Here is a 21729-nt window from a genome sequence, read left to right as displayed (position 1 = left end):
ATATGATATCTATTTTATTCATGGTTTTGTTTCAATAATCATGTCTGAGTAAATCTCTAGTTAGGTTCAGGGTTTTCATAGGTTTTTTATGATCTATTAGATCTGCTGATTTAGTAGGATTCTTATCCTTCTGTAATTTTCATCTTAGGTTGTTCTTCATATTAATTCATGAGTGATCACCTAAAATTAATACCTAGGAAAATAAATTGATATGAGAGTATAATTGATTTTCCTAATTAAACCTTTTGATGAACAAAATTATTTCTTGCAAAGAGATTTGATTTAATAATTTTGTGAACAATCTAAACTGATTTTTTTTTAAAGCTGATTTTTAACCTAGAATATTGCAAAGAGATTTGGATTTTCTGGTTTTAAATTTAGAAAATGTTTGCAATGAGAACTGATTTATTTTACAATTTTGTTTAGAGTTCTTGATCTAATCTTAATTGATTGAATCCTAATTTATTAATTGATTTAATATTTCATAAATTCCTCAGAATTTCTCTAGACCTAGCATTTTTAATTCATGAATTTACAAAACATTCTAATTCTGTTTTTGCATTGTTTTTAAATTAATATTTTGATTTAGCATAATTAAAAGATTAATAAGTCTATTGTGTGATCTATAGTCTCTGTAGATTCGACCTCTTAAGTATTACAACTGCAAAATTGTTAGTACCATTAGGGTATTACAATTTGAGCATATCAAGGGGTTTCTAAAAGCAGTAGGGGTGCACGGGAATATTCATCAACATGAAACCACATTCTTTGAAAAGCTATATCACCACTTTGATTGCCGAATGGAGACTCCGTAAAACTGGCTTGAAACGTGACCATTTGTCCATGGTCCATGGAACTTGATTTCCTCTGTAAGAGTGTAAGGTCTCGTACGATCTAACAAGTGTTGCATTTTCAGGAGCAGGCCAACAGGTTTAGCGTTCGGCCAAGCCTCGCAATCCGTTCTTAACTGAATAATGACCGTTTAGCGTTAAATTCTTCATTCTTGTACAAGTTCAAGTCCTTTTTAGAAGTCCATAAATTAAGTTTTGAGGTAAATTATGACTTATGTCTTAGCAAGAAAAATAAATAATGACTTATGGAACAACAAAGTCAAAACAATCGTCCCACCAACGTTGTTTGGAGGTTCCAGGCCCATATAGGCTCATCATTATTCCCTGAAAATGTAATATGACTAATCGAATAAACCAATAACGAACATAATATATGTTGGATTTTAATATTTGGGCCCAACTAACTAAATAGAAACATACAAATACAATTTTTTTTTATTCGGGGGTCTCGCTTATAAATACTTTTATTCCCTTTCTATTTTTCTTTTTGTGTGCTAATTGTTTGATCTTTCATTTCACAGCAAAAAGGTGAAAAGGTAGTTAACTCTATTGTAAACAAAATGGTTTTTGAAATAATGTTTTATTTTTATTTTACTGGTAGGTTTCGTTCACGTGCATCCGTTGTTACGTATATTTTACAAGCATATTCCATCCTTCTTTTTCTCGTGGTCAATTTTTGTTTTTTGTCACTATTCCATTTCCACCGTTGTTAAAAAAAAAAAAAAGAATATATGATGACACGGGTTCTCGAACTATCTGAAGACGTTTAGAATATACCAAATCAACCAACGTACCAAGATTATTTCGAGGCTTCGAGCTAGCAAAATCGTAATTGAGTTCCTTTTTTCAGTTTTCTTGCAAACCAAGTTCTAAGAAACTTCCTTCAACATTTCTATTAAATGGAAACATCTTTTTATAATAGTAAAAAGAAGAATTGGCCACATGGTGGTGGGCATAGGAAATTTCTTCGTTTTTTAAAAATATTTTTGTATTTGTTTGAAAAGTTTTCAAGAATGGTTTAACACATGGTGGTGGGCTAGTGGTTCCCATTTGGTTGGAAGAGTTATTTTATTGGTCAAGGCCAGAAATCAATTCTTTCTAAATGCAGAATTGCTACTCATTTATTATGCGGTCACATGGATATGGGCCCTTATTTACGGCCCATTTGAATATCTGGAGAGAGGATCTATCCATGGGTTACATTTCCCTTAGGGATTAGTCTCAGACCCCTCTATAGGCTTGGGGATTTATCCTGAATTATAAAAAAAAAAAAAAAAAAGAATTGGCCACAAATGTTACGTAAGTAAAACAGACTATAAATGTTGACAAGAAATAAACAAACAGAAATTTACAAACGTGATCTATCTTTTTCGTTGATTACATGTGTTTGCATTTAAAGAATTACACGGAAAAAATCTAAATATATTCAAGCTTTTTCTTTTCGTAAATATTCAAACCTACCGATAGTATCACAATATTATCCACATGACAAAAAAAAACGAAAAGAAAAATATGAGCAATTACGTGAATTTTACAAACAATCGGATTCACGGCTTCCTTACATGCACTATTAATTTTGATCTAAAACAAAAGAAAAAAAAAATCGGTTATCAGAAGAACGAAAAAAAGACATTCAAATTATCTGTAACACTTTTACAAAATGTGTATAAAAGAAAGAATATGGTTGCAAAAATAGGTTAAACAAAATTGAGTTGAATAATATTCAACTCATTCATCTTCAAAATAATGGTTAAAAAAGTTGAAATTTTTTACAATAGGATTAGTTTTTTTTTCAACTTTTTAAGTTAAACGAGCTGAATAATTTTATTCTAACATCTTCAACCTTTTCAATGCAAATGATGAAAATTAGTTGAATAATATTTTTCAATCTCATCAACCTTGCAATCATTTGCACCCTACGTTTCCTATTCAACAGTAAGTAAATTTTAAAGAATGACACATCAACTTTTATCAAATTTAGATAAACAATTTACGAAATAACTAAGAATTATAGTAGTAGATGATAGATTCATGGGATAATATCAGAGAAGGTCAAATTATAGGATTCCGTTAACGAAAATGATTAAGGCTCGGATTGGTAAAATGATTTATTGAAGTTGAATTGCAGAGAATATTATGTAAGTTGCAGTAAAAATTATGTGGTAAAAATAGCAGTTTGATGTAATGGATCGCTGTAAAAATATGATTTATTAATCTTATCAAAATTACTGACCGGTGACATTTTTGTGGTAGATGTTGCAGTATGTATTATTTGATTATAATTATTAAAAATATTAGTGAACATATTTCACAAAATTATAGAATAATAAATTAATAAAAATATATAAATAATAAAATAGTTTTAATATACACAAATTTAACTAAACTTCTTTGTTACATTGCAAATTAAAAAATTAACTAATATATGCCATAATATTTAAAATTTTATCATATTTAGGTCTATGCCTATTTTCATTTCAAATGATAATAAAAATAATAATTTAGGAAAAATATAATATAACTAATTAAAAAGTTATTAAATAAAAGAAAAACAGTAAAAGTTATTTTTATTGATATATGAATTAAATAAAAACAAAAACAATAATTGTTTGTATTATATAACTGAATTTTCGTTTTTTTTTAATTAAAAAAAAATAATTCAACTTACTACATCTTAACTTATGAAAATTTCCATGATGTTGAATAATGTTTTGAGTTAATAATTTTACAAATGATACAACTCAAAATTGTAAGTCAACCATAACATATGGTAACTCAAACTCAACTTTAAAATTTTTAGTTTTGTTGTTGATTGGTAATATTTTTGAATAATTTATGAGTTAAGTTTATAACTCAATTGTAATTCATGTTACCAATCAAAGCTAAGCAAATTAGAAGATTCAACTCGATCGAGTGCGGTCGGTTAAAGCGCTTTGCTCAGTGATGACCGTTATAAAAAACAAACGCGTCAAAGACTCAATTCACGTCTTTTACAGAAAAATATATATATATATATGTCATGAAGTGCCACGTGTAGGGTCATCTTCTTGGTGAGACGGACACGTTTACTCCACCGTGTCGTTTTTTGTCGGAAGGTCTCTAAGCAATGACGTGTCATTTAACTAACGGTATCGTACATTTTTGGCGGCAGATTTTGAGCCGTTGGAGAATTTGCCTGCCGTCTTTTTACTGTCTTTTTTTTTTAATTTACTGCTTTGGATAATAATTTGTTGTTTTCTTTTATAAATTGAAAGAACATAATGATAATTACATCAATAAGTATCACGCACACAGTACATAAAATGCCTTTTTTAATCTTTTGTCCACTTTCGGTTTTTTTTGCCATGCTCTCATGACGTTACTTGTCTAAAATCTACGATATATATATATATATATACCTTTTCGCTAACTTAATATTGTCTATTTTACCAAAGTATATTATAGATTTTCAAAATGGAAAAAACAAAAAAAAATGTTATGGGACTGAAGCTGTGCATCGGTAATAATAAGCTATTGTTATAGATTGACTAAACAACATAAGAAAAAAGGAACAAATATTCTCTCCGCCATTCCAGGATTAATTTAAGTAGATTAGATTATGGAACTATTTGATAGAGACCTTTGTTCTTCTTCTTCTTCTTTTAATTTAGAATCTTTAAGTAGATATTGAAGAACGACATGCATTGATTGGACAAGACGGTCGAATAAAAATGAAAAATATTAAAAAGGAAGAAGGGATATGGAGAGAGTGGGACAGAAAAAGAAATTTGATTGGAAGAGAGCTATTAAAATGAAAGGAGTGCATGAATCAGTGAAAGTGAGGTAGTGAGTGTCTGTCTCTTTCTTTTATTTTACGCACCTTCTTTAATCATAACTTCTTTTGTCCTCTCTCTATGTGGAGGTTATGTTCGTTTCTTTCAATGATATAAAGTAGAGCATAAATTTTACGCTTCAATCTATTAACAGTTAACAGTACTGTGCGTAATTGTTTGCTAAGTATAGTTGTTAGTTTAGTTTGTTAGATTTGAGACAAAATCAAACTCGTCAAATAACATCAACTACTATATCTCATTAGAGTTGAATAATACAATATTCTTATTTTGAGAATTACTTGGCTAACGTACAGTTTATGTTATCATACAGTCTTTGTCTTCAGAGAACGGGTCAGTTGACGCTCCTATAGCTTTTGAGTTTTGTTTGCTTACTTTAGTTAGTATTTCATAGATATATATAGTTCGAAACATGTAAGTTTGACTTTGACTCCATCCTTAAAGATTTTTTCGTATTCTTTCACCTTTTATGATTTCTTTTTCGTTAAATCCCTTTGTTTTGCTTGCTTTTATATGTTTTATGCAGAATCTTTAAAGGGGTCTCCATTCTTATTCTTTTTCCTCCTGACTATATATATAATTCTCACAATTACGTTTGATTTCTTTTCTTCTTCTTCTTAGTTTTTGATGATAATTGTTTCATAGTCTTTCACCTAAAAGAGAAATATGTCATATCATTTTCTTAGAAAAATAGTTATGGGTGATATATATCTAAAAACCTACAATTATGTTTTGTTAACAATAATAATAACTTTATTTTAGTCCTACGTTTATAGGTTTCTAACAATAATGATAACTTTATTTTTAGTCCTACAATTAATTTATACAAAATAATATCCGATCTAAAGTGTTTAGATTTATGCTCAGTAATGAAAAGTTATTTTAAATAAAAATAATTTCGTATTGTGATATATAATTACATTAACATTGACTAGTTAAATCTGCTTATGCATCCACCAACCGAAATGTTTCTGATATAAAGTAAAAAAACGCGTCTTAGATATGAAATTCCTTCTATAAAAAGTGGTTGTTTACCAGGATTTAAATATATGAGAAGTGTTCTTTGACAAGAAATTCAAACATATATATATATATATATATATATATATATATATATATATAACTGAACCGCACTAAAAATGGTCGACGTCCACGCCATTTCAAGATTTAACCTTTGCACTAGAAGTTTTTGGAGTTTATAATATAATAATTGTGCCAAAATATCTAACATATAAAAGTTTTGGTGACTCAAATAGAAACAACACACATGTCTTTTATGAATAAAGTCATAAACAAAAAGGTCTAGATATTTATTTGCTTGTTTGAAGCTACATTCAAAGACGTAGGGGTATTGAAGAAACAATGCAACACAGTGCAGTTAGGAGGACCTAAGCCCAAGCCACCGCACCCCATTAGAAAAAAGTAAAAACAAAGAAACAAAAAAAAAAGTTCGACAAATACAATAGAATTTTTTTCTTTTGTGGGAGACAAATACAGTAGATTGTTTAACTTCTTTGGTGCTATTGCAATAAAATTAAATTTAGCTACATATATGTTTATAAAATTACCAGTATAGGGGATGCATAATGTTTGTGCTAAAAGTGGATTAACTTTTAAACTTTTTATCAGTTACATAAACCCGGGCCTCAAATTGTTTATATGATTTGCAATATGTAGTAGGCTAAGCTTTATCAACAGAACCTTTTCTATTAATTTACTAATTGTTGTCCTTCAAATATGATTAAACCGTATCATATCAAAAGCAGTCTTTGATTATTCCGAAAAGTGTGATTAAGTACACCGAACAAAAATATTACAAAGATCAAAAAGGAAATAAGAAAAAGTTAACAAAGATAAGGCTTTGCTAAATACTATATTGGGTCAAACAAAGAGAATATTACATACTAACTATATAAGTCACTCTTGGTTAGGTACGAATAAACGAACGACAACTAAGCCTCTTCGAGAAGAACGATCTTATTTTTGTCACATCTCTTATTATGATCTGGGGAAATTGTCATGATCACCTCCATTACTCTCATCTAGAGCGTTAAGAATAACATAAAAAAAAGAGTTAGTAGTGGAAGTTGTATCTTATTGTTAATGTTGTTATTATGATAAATTATTGTTATTAGTGACATCTACTAGTACTGCACAAATATATTCCGTGTGGTACACAAAACACTTCCCTTGTTGCCAAGCATTAGCTGGTAGTATTTTAAAAAATGCTATTAAAGTAAGTAGTATTAGTTAGGTATAATTAAGGGTTCGCTTATGTAAAATAAGAAGAAAAAAAAGACAGGAGCAGAACAGATAAAGCGGACGCGGTTTCGGGTGCGATATAGCTCACCACGCAAACTCATATCTTCGGAACGACAACGATTCAACGGTGGGAACAAATTTTTAACTAGAGATGATTTAGTGATTTTTAAAACTGACCAAAAGCGATTTCTTATAAGAGGTTACTACTGGATTAGCCAATCAGGCGAATTATATTCAGTGATTACATTAGCATTTCAGTGATCTTTTGCCGACATCAGGAGTTTGCTTTTAGAAAGAAAACAAAATTGTGTTTTTGTTTCTAGTCCCTCGGTAGTCGTTTAGTTCGTTGGTCGTATTTAATAATTGCATGCAACGGTAAAAAAAGAGAATGATGTATATAATGCATATTTTATTTGCCAACCAGTAACTTTAAATCTCCAAATTTATAAGTGTAATACAAATTACAAATACAGTTATTTCTCTGGATTTTAGTTGATATAATTTTGAAAAAAAAAATCCATTTTTTTCTAGCTAATTCCTTGTTATTCAATTATATTGTTAGTTAAACATTAATATTAATATTAATCGTGTGGTCTTCGTATTGTTATATGCAAATAAAAAGGAAATTTTAATATATTGAAATAATATATCAAATACTTAATTAAATTCATATATAGATAGCGACGTCCGATAGAGAAAACTAGTTTTTCCGATTGGACACACTCACACACACAAATGAACATTGGTGGAATATACATGCGTTACAATATAATTATGAAGAGACGTTTTAGGTTTTAATTTTTATATTACAAAATATGAGACGTGTCACAATGTTGTTGATAAGGTGATTTATGATCTGTGGTATTATAACTTAAGAGCAAGAGATCGAGTTGTCGTTATAAATTCGTACTTGTATGTTCTTGAAACAAACAAATTCTGGTATGTCGAGCTTACTATATTAGAATATTTCTGATATGCATCGATTATTTGACTAAGTATATATCTTATCCGGAGGAGATAATGACGACGATTGTTATCGACACCTAGGTTTTTTTTAAAAAAATAATAAAAAAAACTAATTTAGAAATCAACGAGACCAGACCTAATACTTTGATCTTGTTATATTAGTGATATATATGTATGTTGAACTTTGACTAACTTTACTGGAGGAAAATAAATATCGTCTCCTCAAATAGCAAAGTTAGTTAGATGTAAAGACTAAACAAATCAAATGAGGTTGATAAAAGCCTTCTTTTGGTAACTTTCATTAATAATCCTCTCTTTTTTTTACTTTCCTTTTGACTGATTAAGCCATTTACTTTTTCTAAAGAAGCTTTTCTTGAAATTCTCTTACGTGCAAGTTAACCAATGCATATGAAAAAAACAGAATCATAATGAACATATGAATAATAAACATATACCAAAAAAATAAAAAAATATGATTCAAAAAAAATAATTTTGTTGTGAAGAAATAACTACGATTTGTGACAAACAATAGCCTATCTAAAATGTCACAGTAACATAATTTTGATAGTGGATATACAGGGGAGAAGCTTCACGAACACAGGTTGGCTAATCCGAGATACAAATGGCCGTGTAATACTATCGGAATATGCGAAACTGCAGCCATCTTACTCTGCTTTACAAGCAGAGGCTTTAGGTTTCCTTCACATTCTACAAATGATATGGGTTCAAGGATTGCGTCATGTTTGGTTTGAAGGAGATAATCTGGAGTTGACAATTTAATCAATACAATTGGGGATCACAATAAATTGGGCACTCTTCTCTATGATATTTATTTCTGGATGGCGAAACTTCCCTTATGCTCACTTGAACATGTGAACCGAGAGAAGAACATGGTGGCAGACAAGTTATCTCAAAATGCTACAAATATAGACAATTTGTATCTTAGTTTTGCTTCACCACCAGATTGGTCGACAAACTACTTGTATTATCCTTTTACAAATTAATACAATCAGATGTTAAAAAAAAGAAAAAAAAATTATGTCTCAAACATTCATCTCAATAAGACCAATTTTCTTGTAGTCACACCTACTTTAGGCACTACATTTGTAAAGTATATATATATATATATATATATATATCTTTATACATTATATTTTTTTTCTATAAATATCCAAGCATATGTAATTTACAAAACAAGATGCAATTAAATTTTCTCTATTCAATTTTTTTTTTCCATCGGTAACATGCATTGCGTGGATTTAAACTTGGACGGTGATGCATCGACTTTGACATGCTGGAGTGTTATCTAACTGGTGTCGAGTAATTAGATAAATAACTTTAGTCATTAATTAGATTTATCTTTACCATTTCATTGGCACACACAAATAATTTGATTCACTTCTATGCGTTATAACCGGAATTAAAGCAATTGTGCTTACGATCTCAGCTTTCAAATTGAGTTTGTTCTTTACTCGTGCTATAATGCATTTCGAAGGAATAAATACAAAAACATGCGCACGATAAAATAAGGCAGCGTTTGGAGTAGGGGTCATCCATATTGTGGCGTTTTCTCTGTAACTCTTAAAACTTGATTTGACACCTGCCAAACATGTCCCTAATAAGTCTGCTCCCCTTCTTCTCGTGCTTGTCTCTCCTCCAAGTAGGTCTTGGTCAAAATTCCAGTGTCGTCATACCCACACATATTGGCTCCAATTATTTGCATTCACACACACACACATATATATAAACATACGAGAGTTTTATAAATTATATTGATCTATTGGATTATGAACTTCATAAACAAAGCTACGAAATAGAGATAGACAGTTAATTAAGGTTATCTAGAATTGTTCAAACTTCAAAGAATTGTGTTTAGAAGATGCGATTGATTCGAAATAGGCAAACTTTTTCGATAGTTAAAACAATCTATAAATTTAATGACATTATTTACAAGGAATTATGATATGCATTAATCTTTATTTTAAGGGTTTTCTTAAGTAATTTGCTTTTACATGCATACTTTTAAAAAATATTGGATAACTAGCATTTTCGTGGTTACCAAATCAAACTGTTATTAGAAAACATATCATTTCTTTTTTTCATCACCAGTTTCAAATCTCATCCATTCATTTAACTTTATGAAAAACACTCAAACCATATATGAATTAATGTAATTAAACATATGATAAACACACATGTACGTTTACATTTATATATATATATATAGGGAGAGAGAGAGAGATGCACTTACGCACATGTATGTGTATGGTATCTCGGAACGCTGATTGGCCGGTCGGCGCAAGTCTAACAAAAAGTCATAAACTCAGGGGGCACTTGGATGGGTCCCACACGCAGAACACTTGATGTGGGCCCGTAACAATAAAATCACGGTTCTTTTTATTTTGTGTTACTTTTTTTAGAGTGGAGGTCTTATTTAATTTTTTTTTTTAATCAGGTGCAGCCATTTATCTCCATTTTTGTCCAATAACATGGGAATAACCCTCGCCAAACATATATATATATATATATATATATATATAAATTCTTATCCATTTAGAATATACCCAACTCTTGGACAACGGATATCCATACTTGGTTATGTATAGTCTTGCGTATTTCGCGTGGTGAATCATTTTGATTGCTGTTTTGTAAGTATTACAATTTTTAACTATGTTTACAAAATACTCGTAACAATTATGTAATAGTTTTTTTTTCACAGAAATATAAGAGTGTATCGCTTTTTTTTTGGGTTAGGATCGGAGAATGCCATGTATTGAATTTTAGTCTGAGTGTATGGGATTTGTCATGCATGTATAGAAAATTATTTTGTTTGTCATTCAATGAGTTTAACGGGATTATACAATGGAGATCCATGATCTATATAGTATCAGAGGCAGAGCAAACAAATTTACCACTACGAATGCATCACCGGAACCGTGATCTCACTTTTACTACCGACGGTTTAATGTCTATGACATTCACAAAAGATAATTTTTAATTTGCAACTTGTTTGATGGCTTTCATAATTTACAAAAAGAAACTATCAGAAAGTCAGATCTCATATTAAAAGTAGAAACATGAAACATTCGATTAACCACTAATTAAATAATGGTTTCACTTTCCCATGTATTTTGGATTTATTTAGGGCCATAATTTCCAAAGAAAATGTATACCACGTGACATAAATTAGGACAGAAAAGAACAAGATTTATAATTAGTTTGAAGACCAACCTTTCAACTATAGTAACTTGTTTGGTATGTGAATACTCACACACTTATAGTCTTATATATGTACGGGTCAATTTATTTTGCATCAACGCGCATCGGAATATTATAGAAGGAAGCAAAATTTAAGCAAAATACGAGTCAACACCTTTCAATTTAAACTATTTTAAAATTGGATACTCTCGTTACCAAAAGAAAAAAAAAACATTGAGCATAAGACATGCATGCATTTTTTATATATATGGTTTTTTTTTCTAATTATGAGCCAGTTAGAAAGCTTATTAGTTTTAATTTCCTTATAAACTCGTAAATTCGTAACACTACAAAGGAAAATACAACATATTTCCCCATAAACAAAAATAAAGATCTGCAATGCGTTAGGACGTCTTGGTGTCATTTACTTATAAGATCTGACATGTGCGTGCGCAACACATGGTCTTTTGTCGGGTTGATGTCCTTTAATCTAAAGTGTCCACGTATGAAGAGTGGGAAAGTTTGACACTTTGACCGGCAAATTAGTACCTTTAACTCTCGCCATATATGTTAGGAACCAAATTTCATTGATTTGTTAAAAAGTTTACCGTTATTGTTTTTTGTCTTTCTTTCACCAAAAATACCATTTAGAATTAAAATATTGTTTTAAAAAATGGAATTGTAAACGACAATTTTAATTTGTATTATATAAAACTAAAAAAAAATTGAGTATCATTTAGTTAGGGCATATTTTGAAAGTTGTTTATATATTTAAATCTTTTTGTTATTAACATATTTGAAATATGTTAAAACCAAACTTTCAGCAGGAAAAATAGTTTTTTCAATAAACAATAGTTTTAATCGGTTAATCGAAAGTTTCTACAAGAACACATTAAATATTAAATTAAGACACATTTGATAATCTTACATTAAATGCTATGTTTAAATTAATTTATAAAGAATAGAAACATGACAAATTAAATGATAAAAATTATTGAGTCATATAAGTAATAACTAATAAGTGCCACATATAGCGTCGGGTTATAAGTGTACACAGTAGTTCAATTATACGCAAATTCTTAGGCCATCGTTATGGGCGAAACTATTGGTGTGTTCTAAGCCGAAAATAATTAATAAAAAAGGGAATAGTGAGTTTGGATCAAAATTTCTGGTCTTGAGTGAGAACTGATTTAACCCAGTTCTCATTTGTTTGTTGTAACGTGATTGGTCGAGATGTTTTGGCGAGAAAAAAAAATATTCATTTCTCCCATTCTCTTCGAAATCTAGTCTAGGGTTTTATCTTTCGCTCCCAAACGGCGAAAGCTTCGTTGTCACCATATTCGCCGTCGAAGGTTAGTTTTCCGGCAATTGAAACACCAAAATCGAGAGCTCTTCCATCTAGCAATCGATCTTTGCATAGCTTCTCCGACAAATCCGTTTTAATTCCCTTCTTTTGTCGATTGACATGTCCGGCGATTTGAAGGTGAAGTCGAAATCTTCTTGACGAGCCTTTGTCTCCTCGTCTCCTTTGTCGGGCAAATCTCCGGGGATATAGACAAGGTAGTTCCGTCAATTCCTCTTTCAGCCTTTGTTTCTTGGATGTTTCATCGATTTAGGGTTAATCTGAAATCTGTGAATTAGGTTTCGGTTTAGTATAGGGTTTGTCTCATCTGTCATAGGGTTTGTCTCATCCGTCAATTAGTGAGCTTCTCTATGATTGAATTCCGAGAGTTGTATTTTGAATTTGAAATCAACAATAACACTCATGAATTAAAATTGAATTTTCTTTGTTTCGGAGGCTTGCAGGTGAGGTTAACTAGCGCAAGTTAAATCAGATAACCATCAAGAAACATGTGTTTGCTCGAAAGTAAAAGGTAAGTCACAAGGTTGGTTTCCTGATTTGAGTAGTGTTGTGGTGTTGTGGTTTGTCCTGATTTTATTTGATTGAAATGGCTTGTTAATTGTTGTTTGATTGTGTAATGAGTTTCTCTGAGTTATTTTGTGGTCCAGCTCAAGGACCAAGTGATCCAGCTCAACGACCAAGTGATCCAGCTCACGGACCAAGTGCTCCAGCTAAAGTAAATTTGTTTCGGTTTCGGTTGTTGTTTGCTTCCGAATGGTGAACCCGTGATCGGTTTGCTTGGATTTTTGTTTAGGCTTGATTGTAAGCTTTGTTTGCTTCCGAATGGTATGTACCCGTGATGGTGAACCCGTGTTTACAATCTTTGGATTTTAGTTTTAAAGTCAAATTTTAGTATCACAAACATTGATGTTTTATTTCAATTGATCACTCTATATGAGAAGAGCACAAAGTTTTATTTCATCAAAAAACAAACATTTGCTTCTCCCAACAAAACACTTCCCATTTGCTTCTCTCACCAAAAAAAAATTTACCCCGAATGGGCAACATTTGTTAAATCCATCCCATAACCACAACATCCGAAACATCGTTTGTTTGCAGGACGTCAAGAGGGTGCACGAAAAGATGTTGAGTGTGCATTTGGAGTCCTGCAATCTAGATTCGCCATGATTAAAAATCCATCTCTTTTATTGTCAAAGGGTAAAATTGCATATATTATGAGAGCATGTTTCATACTCCTTAATATGATTGTCGAAGATGAACGAGATTCATACACACTCTATGACGAACAAGAATTCCAGCAAGAAGATGGAACCTGAATTACTCCGGATCTTACGTTTTCAGTAAATATGCCTTCAAATCTTGAGGGTTTAGGTGATTGCCATACAATAATTCGTGATAGACAAGCACATCACAAATTAAAGGAGGATTTGATAGATAATATATGGAATAAATTTGGACATTAAACTATGTATTCATTAAATAAAATGTTTTTTTTTTTAATTTTATTTACAATGTTTTTTGTTTTATAAAAATTTGGTTGTGTATTTTGAATTTTATATAACTATGCAATTTAAATGTTAATTTATAAGTTTTTATAATTGTAATATGTTTAGAAATATTATATTATTAAATTTTATGATTTTATACATGTTCTCCTAATAACTATTTTTTAACAAAAAATCTTAACTACTAATCTTACATTATTTTTACAATATTTATATTCTAAGAACACCCATTATAGTTTCCCTAATGCCCTTATATTGGATATAATTGGAGCACACAATTATTAATGTGACACATGTGACGTGAACGAGTCGACCTTTGACCCACCAAAAAATAGAAACCATGGAACCACGTCTAATCGTCTAGGGTTCTGACAATATTCCATTCTAAGGAGGATAAGATTTATATTTTTTCTTGTTCATAATAGGTTGAATTATTGGTAGTGACTGGTGAACAAAAACAAAATATTACAAGTTTTGAATTTTTATCAATCACATAAACTTTACCAAAAACTTTATTAAAAGCTTTACTGTCAGTTTTTTTGTACAGTTTTCACGTACAACTCTTTTTTACAACTTTGCACTATTCCGTAACAACTTACAACTTCAGCTTACAGCTTTTCTGTACAGTTTTGGCTACATTACCAATCAAAGCCATTATATACAGTTCGTTTTCTTTTCAGTACTCAGATTTCAGTTCCAAATGCTGTATTACTGATCCAATTCCAACCTCATGGCACTTGCAAAAAGTGTTAAAACACAGAGCACATATAGTGCTTATTCTTCTTAATTTGTCTACTGAAAAAAAATCTCGACATGTATAGAATGTAGCTCGCTTTACTACTAGACTACTAGTACAGTAGAATTTACCTTACGTACATGCATGCTGAAATATATTCTACCTCGATTTGAGTCAACTTAGAAATTTGTGCAAATTTTTGTTTATTAGCCTAAACAACATTTTTACAGTATCATATTGTTTGGTATACTTAAAAAATGGTTAGTTTATGGTACGAGAAACTTTAATGTTAAAAATCTCATAATCAATCATTCAAAATTACACATTTTTTAATATAAAATCATTCAAAATCAGACTTATTTGATTAATTTAACCTTTAAAAAAAGCATTCTTGTCCACCGATTAGATATATCACGGAATTAAGAACCTTAGTACCATCATAAGTAAAAAAAGCTACAATAGTTAACAGAAAATATTAAAGTACAATCAAATAACTTCATAATTTAATAGTGTTTTTAAAACAGAAATTTTGATTATTAAATATTGTTAGTTATAGAAAATCTTATACTATATCTTAATAGTAGTATACAATTATTGATGAGGTGTCTCGTGAGCCACGAGTTCGTCCGGTAAACACAAAATCTTCGCTACGTTTCCCGAAATCATGCTATGTATACGTATATACATAAAATACATAAGATGTCTGTATACGCATCGTGTGTACACACTACATATATTTAATAGATAAATCACTCAAATTATGAGTGAGGTGTTGATAAAACTGACGTGGCGATAACTTATGATATATTTCTTTGTATCTATATAAAACTAAAAAGAAAGGATGGTTAAGATCACAGGCATGATTGAAATTTCTATAGCCTAAGGATGATCGAATCAACCGTTATTTTTATATTCTATAGTATGCTATTATTATTCCTAATTTTAAAATTTCATCCTCCACTTTTCATGGGGGCTTTGATGGAGTCATTGATGACTCTAAACGGGACAAAAAATCCCACTTAGACTTGATTTTTTAGTTGAGTAATTAATTTTTAGTTACTTTTTTTCAAGCGACATGTATTGTATAGGCGGGTGTGTGGACTAACTTTTTAATGCATACTTATATTAGATTAGAAGTAATTAACCCGTGGTACTATTTAGCTAGGCATGATACTGGTCGTCGAGGAAACATAATCCTTCATACTGTATTCCATAAATTCTGATGTTAAAAAAGAGTCTCTACATTGCTCATTTTTATCTTACACAATTTTGTGTTGAGAGATTGGTACTTTTTGTGTGATTTTGATCCGATGGACCGCGTTTTACCATTATCTCTTTGACAATTTATTTAGGGAAATGCTACTTTGAATAATATGTAGAACATAATACTGATCCATATATGCATGATACTGGTCCATATATGCGTGTTTTCTTTGTAGTTATAGTAAAAAAAAAAAAAGATAACGAACCAAAAAAAAAACCAGTCACGTATCTGCATGAAACCTCAGATGATAATTTGACATTTCAAACTTTTATTACTTTATTACTCCTCTAAATTACACAGAGGAGATAACTTTATAATAGAAAAAAATATATCCATTCTCTTTTTTGAAGGTCATGTTTGTATTTGGCCGGTGCAAAACTTTATACTTGCATGCTCAATATTTTCTTACATGTTTAATACTTCATAAAACATGTCCTACTTAAAATTAGACTGGATAAACACATTTTTCATTGTGTTGTTAAATAGTATATATATAGATAAATAATAAGAAAACCATGAATATTAATTGTAATAATTCTTACGTTTAACTGAAACTTGTAATTACATGATTTATATTGGTCTTCCTCCAATGTCAGAACTCATATTCAAATTTGAGAGTGTGAGCGTGTGAATTTTAGATTTTTAAAATAATTAGGTAGGAAAGTCTTAAAATTAGGATGCGTAGACAATTGTTGTTAGAACACAAGATCGTTTGAAGTCCAAAAGGACTTATCGCTAAACCTAGTTGTCGAAGAAACGTGTATCAGCATTTAGAACGATTTTTAGGACATAATTATATATAAGTGGTTGCCTGACAAAGAATATATATAAGAGAACATGAATAAAAAGTTTATACCTAACTTTGACGGTTTAAGATAATAACTAATTAACCTATTACAAAAAAAATTTAAAGTAGTGCCAATGCTCTAATTAAGATTTGAATATGATTCGTTTCCTTATACTATCACTTTTATTATGTCATTTTGTTTGGTCGTATAAATCACATGGAGCGTATATATATGTGAGTTATTTATTTGCATTCATTTACGAGAATAAAACAAAACTATGAAAATTTGGATGGATCCACGAATAGTTAGTTTCGACTCTAAATTATTTAATAATATTTCACGTAAAGATGAAATTAAATATTATTCAGTTGTAAAACAGTAAACGGATACGTGTTTAAAATTTATCTTTTCCAAAGATTTTTTATGATTCAAATTTTTTTTTTCTGTTAAACAGTTAGATTTTTTATTTATTCAGAAAATGAAAGAAAGAAAAAAAAAGTAAAAGATGAAATGATATGAAAAAAAGGCGAAGATAAAAAGAGAAAACAGAAAAAAAATAAAGCAAAGCGTGATGGACAGAAGAAGTGAAAAAGAGAAGAATGCCACGTGTTATACGAAAGAACTCGGTTATGAGGCAAAACGCGGGCTAACTCTAAAACGTGTCCTCTTCACTAACGACGTACCAAACCAATTTGATTTCACTTCTCTAACCCAAACAAAAAAAAGCATTAAAAAGATAGACGACACAATGGTCCAATCACAGAATAGTGAAACAATATCGACCCAGATGTCCTTTTACTTATCTTTTTACGTGTTATTTGTTTCTATCTTATTATATCAGTTTTCTTTTTTATCGTTTTAAAAATGTCCAAGAACACCTATAATGCAAGATTTTGTTTGTTACACGAGGCCATATATATCATGATTATACAAAGTTGGTTTGGTGCAGGGACTCTTCCTTCTGATTCTTATATGCTTCTTTTGTATTAAACTATTAGTCGGGGTTTCTAGAAAAATAATACGTGAAGTGTGTCTCTTCGTTAAAAATACGCCAAGTTTAGAAAATAATACGTTTATCAAAAAAAAACATATAATACTCGCAAATTCAAGACTCTTCTAATTCTAGTAATTTCATGATATAAACAAGTATATATATGATAGACAGATAGAGTAAACAAGTTACTACGACTTCGTACTCAAGGTCGTCATAGACTGTGATTCTTAATACAAAATAATTAATAAACACTCTATTGTGCTTAGATCGTTTATGGATTTATCTTCTGTATCATACATTTAGATCTAACTGGTGACATAAAGAAAATTTTTTGAAGAAAATAAATATATCCAAAAGTACAGATGATTTAGAATATATTTCGGTAACTCTTTGTTGCCAACAAATATTTGGGTAAATTTATTTAAGCGTGTATGTAAGAATCTGATGACAAAGGTAAAAAACATAAATGCGAGAATCCCTGTTGAGTGTTGACCAAATAGAAAAAGGTGTGGTCGAACATCTTTCTATAGATCTCGTCAAACTAAAATCCAAGTGACAAAAACATCATCACTTCAGACAATTCAAAGTTAAAAAATCTTAGAGAGCAAGTTTAAATGATGTAACACACCGACCGTTTTTTATAAATTGCGTGCGTATACTATTAGTGTTCTTTCAACGATTTTGTTCATTCCTATAAGTTAATGATTTTTGGGAACTAGGATAATAATAGACACTTAGTATTATTTAGTGGTTGATGTTTTGGTTTATTCGGGTATATATAGACTGAGGCACACGTTTTGCTAGTTTTATTACAGCTTTCCAAAAGTTTAAGACTTTGTAATTAGTTACAAAATGATAGTATCAGACTTAAGGTGTAGATGAGATCGCGAAGTATTTGGGTTATTGTGTCCGTATAGTTGATAGATATGTCAATTGTACACAAGAAAATACATCCAAAATTTATAACATAAATCTACTGTACGGACACAAACACTTGACTCAACAAATAAGCCAAATAACATTTCCAATACTTGTATTAATCTATTCTCTTAAATTTCAACAATACTACTAGACCATGACAGACGACACATGAAATATAACGTAAAGTCTGAAGATATTTTTTCATGTGGAGATGAATAGGCCAAGTTGGAGTTGGCAAACAAGAAGCTCTTGAGCCACGACATAAGCCAAGTTGATGATCGTACTTAATGAAACATCAAATTGACACTTAATGTGTGGTTTATATATTAGGGACCCTTTGTTTTTGTCTATAGCATCCTTTCTAAACACAAAAACGAAAGCCTAAAATGCATTTTACCGAATAATATATAAAAACTGCTAGATTGTGCATTCTTATCATATGTAGAAGAATTCCAAACCATTTTAGATTTTTTCTACACACTTTGTTTCATGTTACAACTTACACCAGTTAAAAAGAAAAAAACACCAATAAAAACAATGTCGTATATAGTGTCTTGAACCCTCGAACTCAACACAAGAGGATACGTTTTGTTACCAGATTAGAGATTTAAAGGACATATATATCTTCACGTTGCCAAAGATTGGAAGCTTTAGTTACCAAACTTAGAAACACAAGAAGCCACAAAAAAAAAAAGACAAAAGGGAGTTAAAAGAAGTGATGCATTTTGTCTTTTTTTTTTTTTTTTTTGTGTGCAAAAACATTTTGTCTATCTATGTGTGAAAGGTTTCAACTTTGAACCATAACATATATTTTTCTTCCCAAATACCCCTTTTTTTCATAAAACCTCCACTCACTCCATTCCCTATCTCTGTCACGGATCAACACGTGGCCACACTTACCCACCTCCCGGTTTATATAAACCCTCAACACTTCATCGCTCTCAAACCAACTCTCTCTTCTCTCTTCTCTTCTCTTCTCCCACTTAAACTATCATAAGAACAAAAAAAAACAGAGCTCTTTACAAACTCCAACTCTCACTTCAAGCACCAAAAAAAATACTGATTGAACATACTTGAAAAAAAAAATGGCTTCTTTAACGGCGACTGCGGCGGTTTCTGGGAGATGGGTTGGTGGCAATCATACTCAGTCCCCATTATCGTCTTCTCAAAGCTCCGACTTGAGTTATTGTAGCTCTTTACCCATGACCAGTCGTGTCACACGTAAGCTCAACGTTTCATCTGCGCTTCACACTCCTCCAGCTCTTCATTTCCCTAAGCAATCCTCAAACTCTCCCGCCATTGTTGTTAACCCCAAAGCCAAAGATTCCGACACTAAACAGATGAATCTGTTCCAGAGAGCGGCGGCTGCAGCGTTAGACGCCGCTGAGGGTTTCCTCGTTAGCCACGAGAGGCTACACCCGCTTCCTAAAACAGCTGATCCTAGTGTTCAGATCGCCGGAAATTTTGCTCCGGTGAATGAACAGCCCGTCCGGCGAAATCTTCCGGTCGTCGGAAAAATACCCGATTCCATTAAAGGAGTGTATGTGCGAAACGGAGCTAACCCACTTCACGAGCCGGTGACTGGTCACCACTTCTTCGACGGAGACGGTATGGTCCACGCCGTTAAATTCGAAGACGGTTCAGCTAGCTACGCTTGCCGGTTTACTCAAACAAACCGGTTTGTTCAGGAGCGTCAATTAGGTCGACCGGTTTTCCCCAAAGCCATCGGTGAGCTCCACGGCCACACCGGTATTGCCAGACTTATGTTATTCTACGCCAGAGCTGCAGCCGGTATAGTCGACCCGGCACACGGAACCGGCGTAGCCAACGCCGGTTTGGTCTATTTCAACGGCCGGTTATTAGCTATGTCGGAGGACGATTTGCCTTACCAAGTTCGGATCACTCCAACCGGTGATTTAAAAACCGTTGGTCGGTTCGATTTTGACGGACAGTTAGAATCCACAATGATTGCCCACCCGAAAGTCGACCCGGAATCCGGTGAACTCTTCGCTTTAAGCTACGACGTCGTTTCAAAGCCTTACCTGAAGTACTTCAGATTCTCGCCGGACGGAACTAAATCCCCGGACGTCGAGATCCAGCTTGACCAGCCGACGATGATGCACGACTTCGCGATTACAGAGAACTTCGTCGTGATACCGGACCAGCAAGTCGTTTTCAAGTTACCGGAGATGATCCGCGGTGGCTCTCCGGTGGTGTACGACAAGAACAAGGTGTCAAGATTCGGAATTTTAGACAAATACGCCGAGGATTCGTCGAAGATAAAGTGGATTGATGCTCCAGATTGCTTCTGCTTCCATCTTTGGAATGCTTGGGAAGAGCCAGAAACAGAGGAGGTCGTCGTGATCGGGTCTTGTATGACTCCACCGGACTCAATTTTCAACGAGTCCGACGAGAATCTCGAGAGTGTACTCTCTGAAATCCGTCTCAATCTCAGAACCGGCAAATCCACTCGTCGTCCGATCATCTCCGACGGAGATCAACAAGTCAACCTTGAAGCAGGGATGGTCAACAGAAACATGCTCGGCCGTAAAACCAAATACGCTTATTTGGCATTAGCCGAGCCTTGGCCTAAAGTATCCGGATTCGCTAAAGTTGATCTCACTACCGGAGAAGTCAAGAAACATCTATACGGTGATAACCGTTACGGCGGAGAGCCTCTGTTTCTCCCAGGAGAAGGAGGAGAAGAAGAGGACGAAGGACACATCCTCTGTTTCGTACACGACGAGAAGACATGGAAATCGGAGTTACAGATAGTTAACGCCGTTAGCTTGGAGGTCGAAGCAACAGTTAAACTTCCGTCAAGGGTTCCGTACGGGTTTCACGGTACATTCATCGGAGCTGATGACTTGGCTAAGCAGATGTGATGTGAGTTCTCTTATGTGTACATAGGACACGAATTTACATATACGTGGTGATGAAGAAGCTTCTAGAAGAAACAAAGAGAGAGCGATTATACCAGTGGGATGCTCTGCATATACGTCCCCGGAATCTGCTCCTCTGTTTTTTTTTTTTTTTTTTTTTTTTTACATT

General features: G+C 32.0%; 1 protein-coding gene across 1 annotated transcript; it reads left to right on the top strand.

Moving 5' to 3' along the window:
• On the top strand, positions 19614 to 21718 carry LOC104779242 (9-cis-epoxycarotenoid dioxygenase NCED3, chloroplastic). The gene has a single exon (XM_010503612.2). It carries the CDS (start codon positions 19764 to 19766, stop codon positions 21561 to 21563), a length of 1800 nt encoding a protein of 599 aa, XP_010501914.1. The 5' UTR covers positions 19614 to 19763; the 3' UTR covers positions 21564 to 21718.

The sequence above is a fragment of the Camelina sativa genome, chromosome 1 (genome assembly GCF_000633955.1).
Source record: "Camelina sativa cultivar DH55 chromosome 1, Cs, whole genome shotgun sequence".
NCBI classification, from domain to species: domain Eukaryota; kingdom Viridiplantae; phylum Streptophyta; class Magnoliopsida; order Brassicales; family Brassicaceae; genus Camelina; species Camelina sativa.
The sequence above is the reverse complement of the archived record's forward strand: the minus strand, read 5'-3'. Positions and strand labels throughout refer to the sequence as shown.

Coding starts and splice junctions, on each gene's coding strand:
- LOC104779242 (XM_010503612.2), top strand. CDS start 19,764: ATGGCTTCTTTAACGGCGACTGCGGCGGTTTCTGGGAGATGGGTTGGT.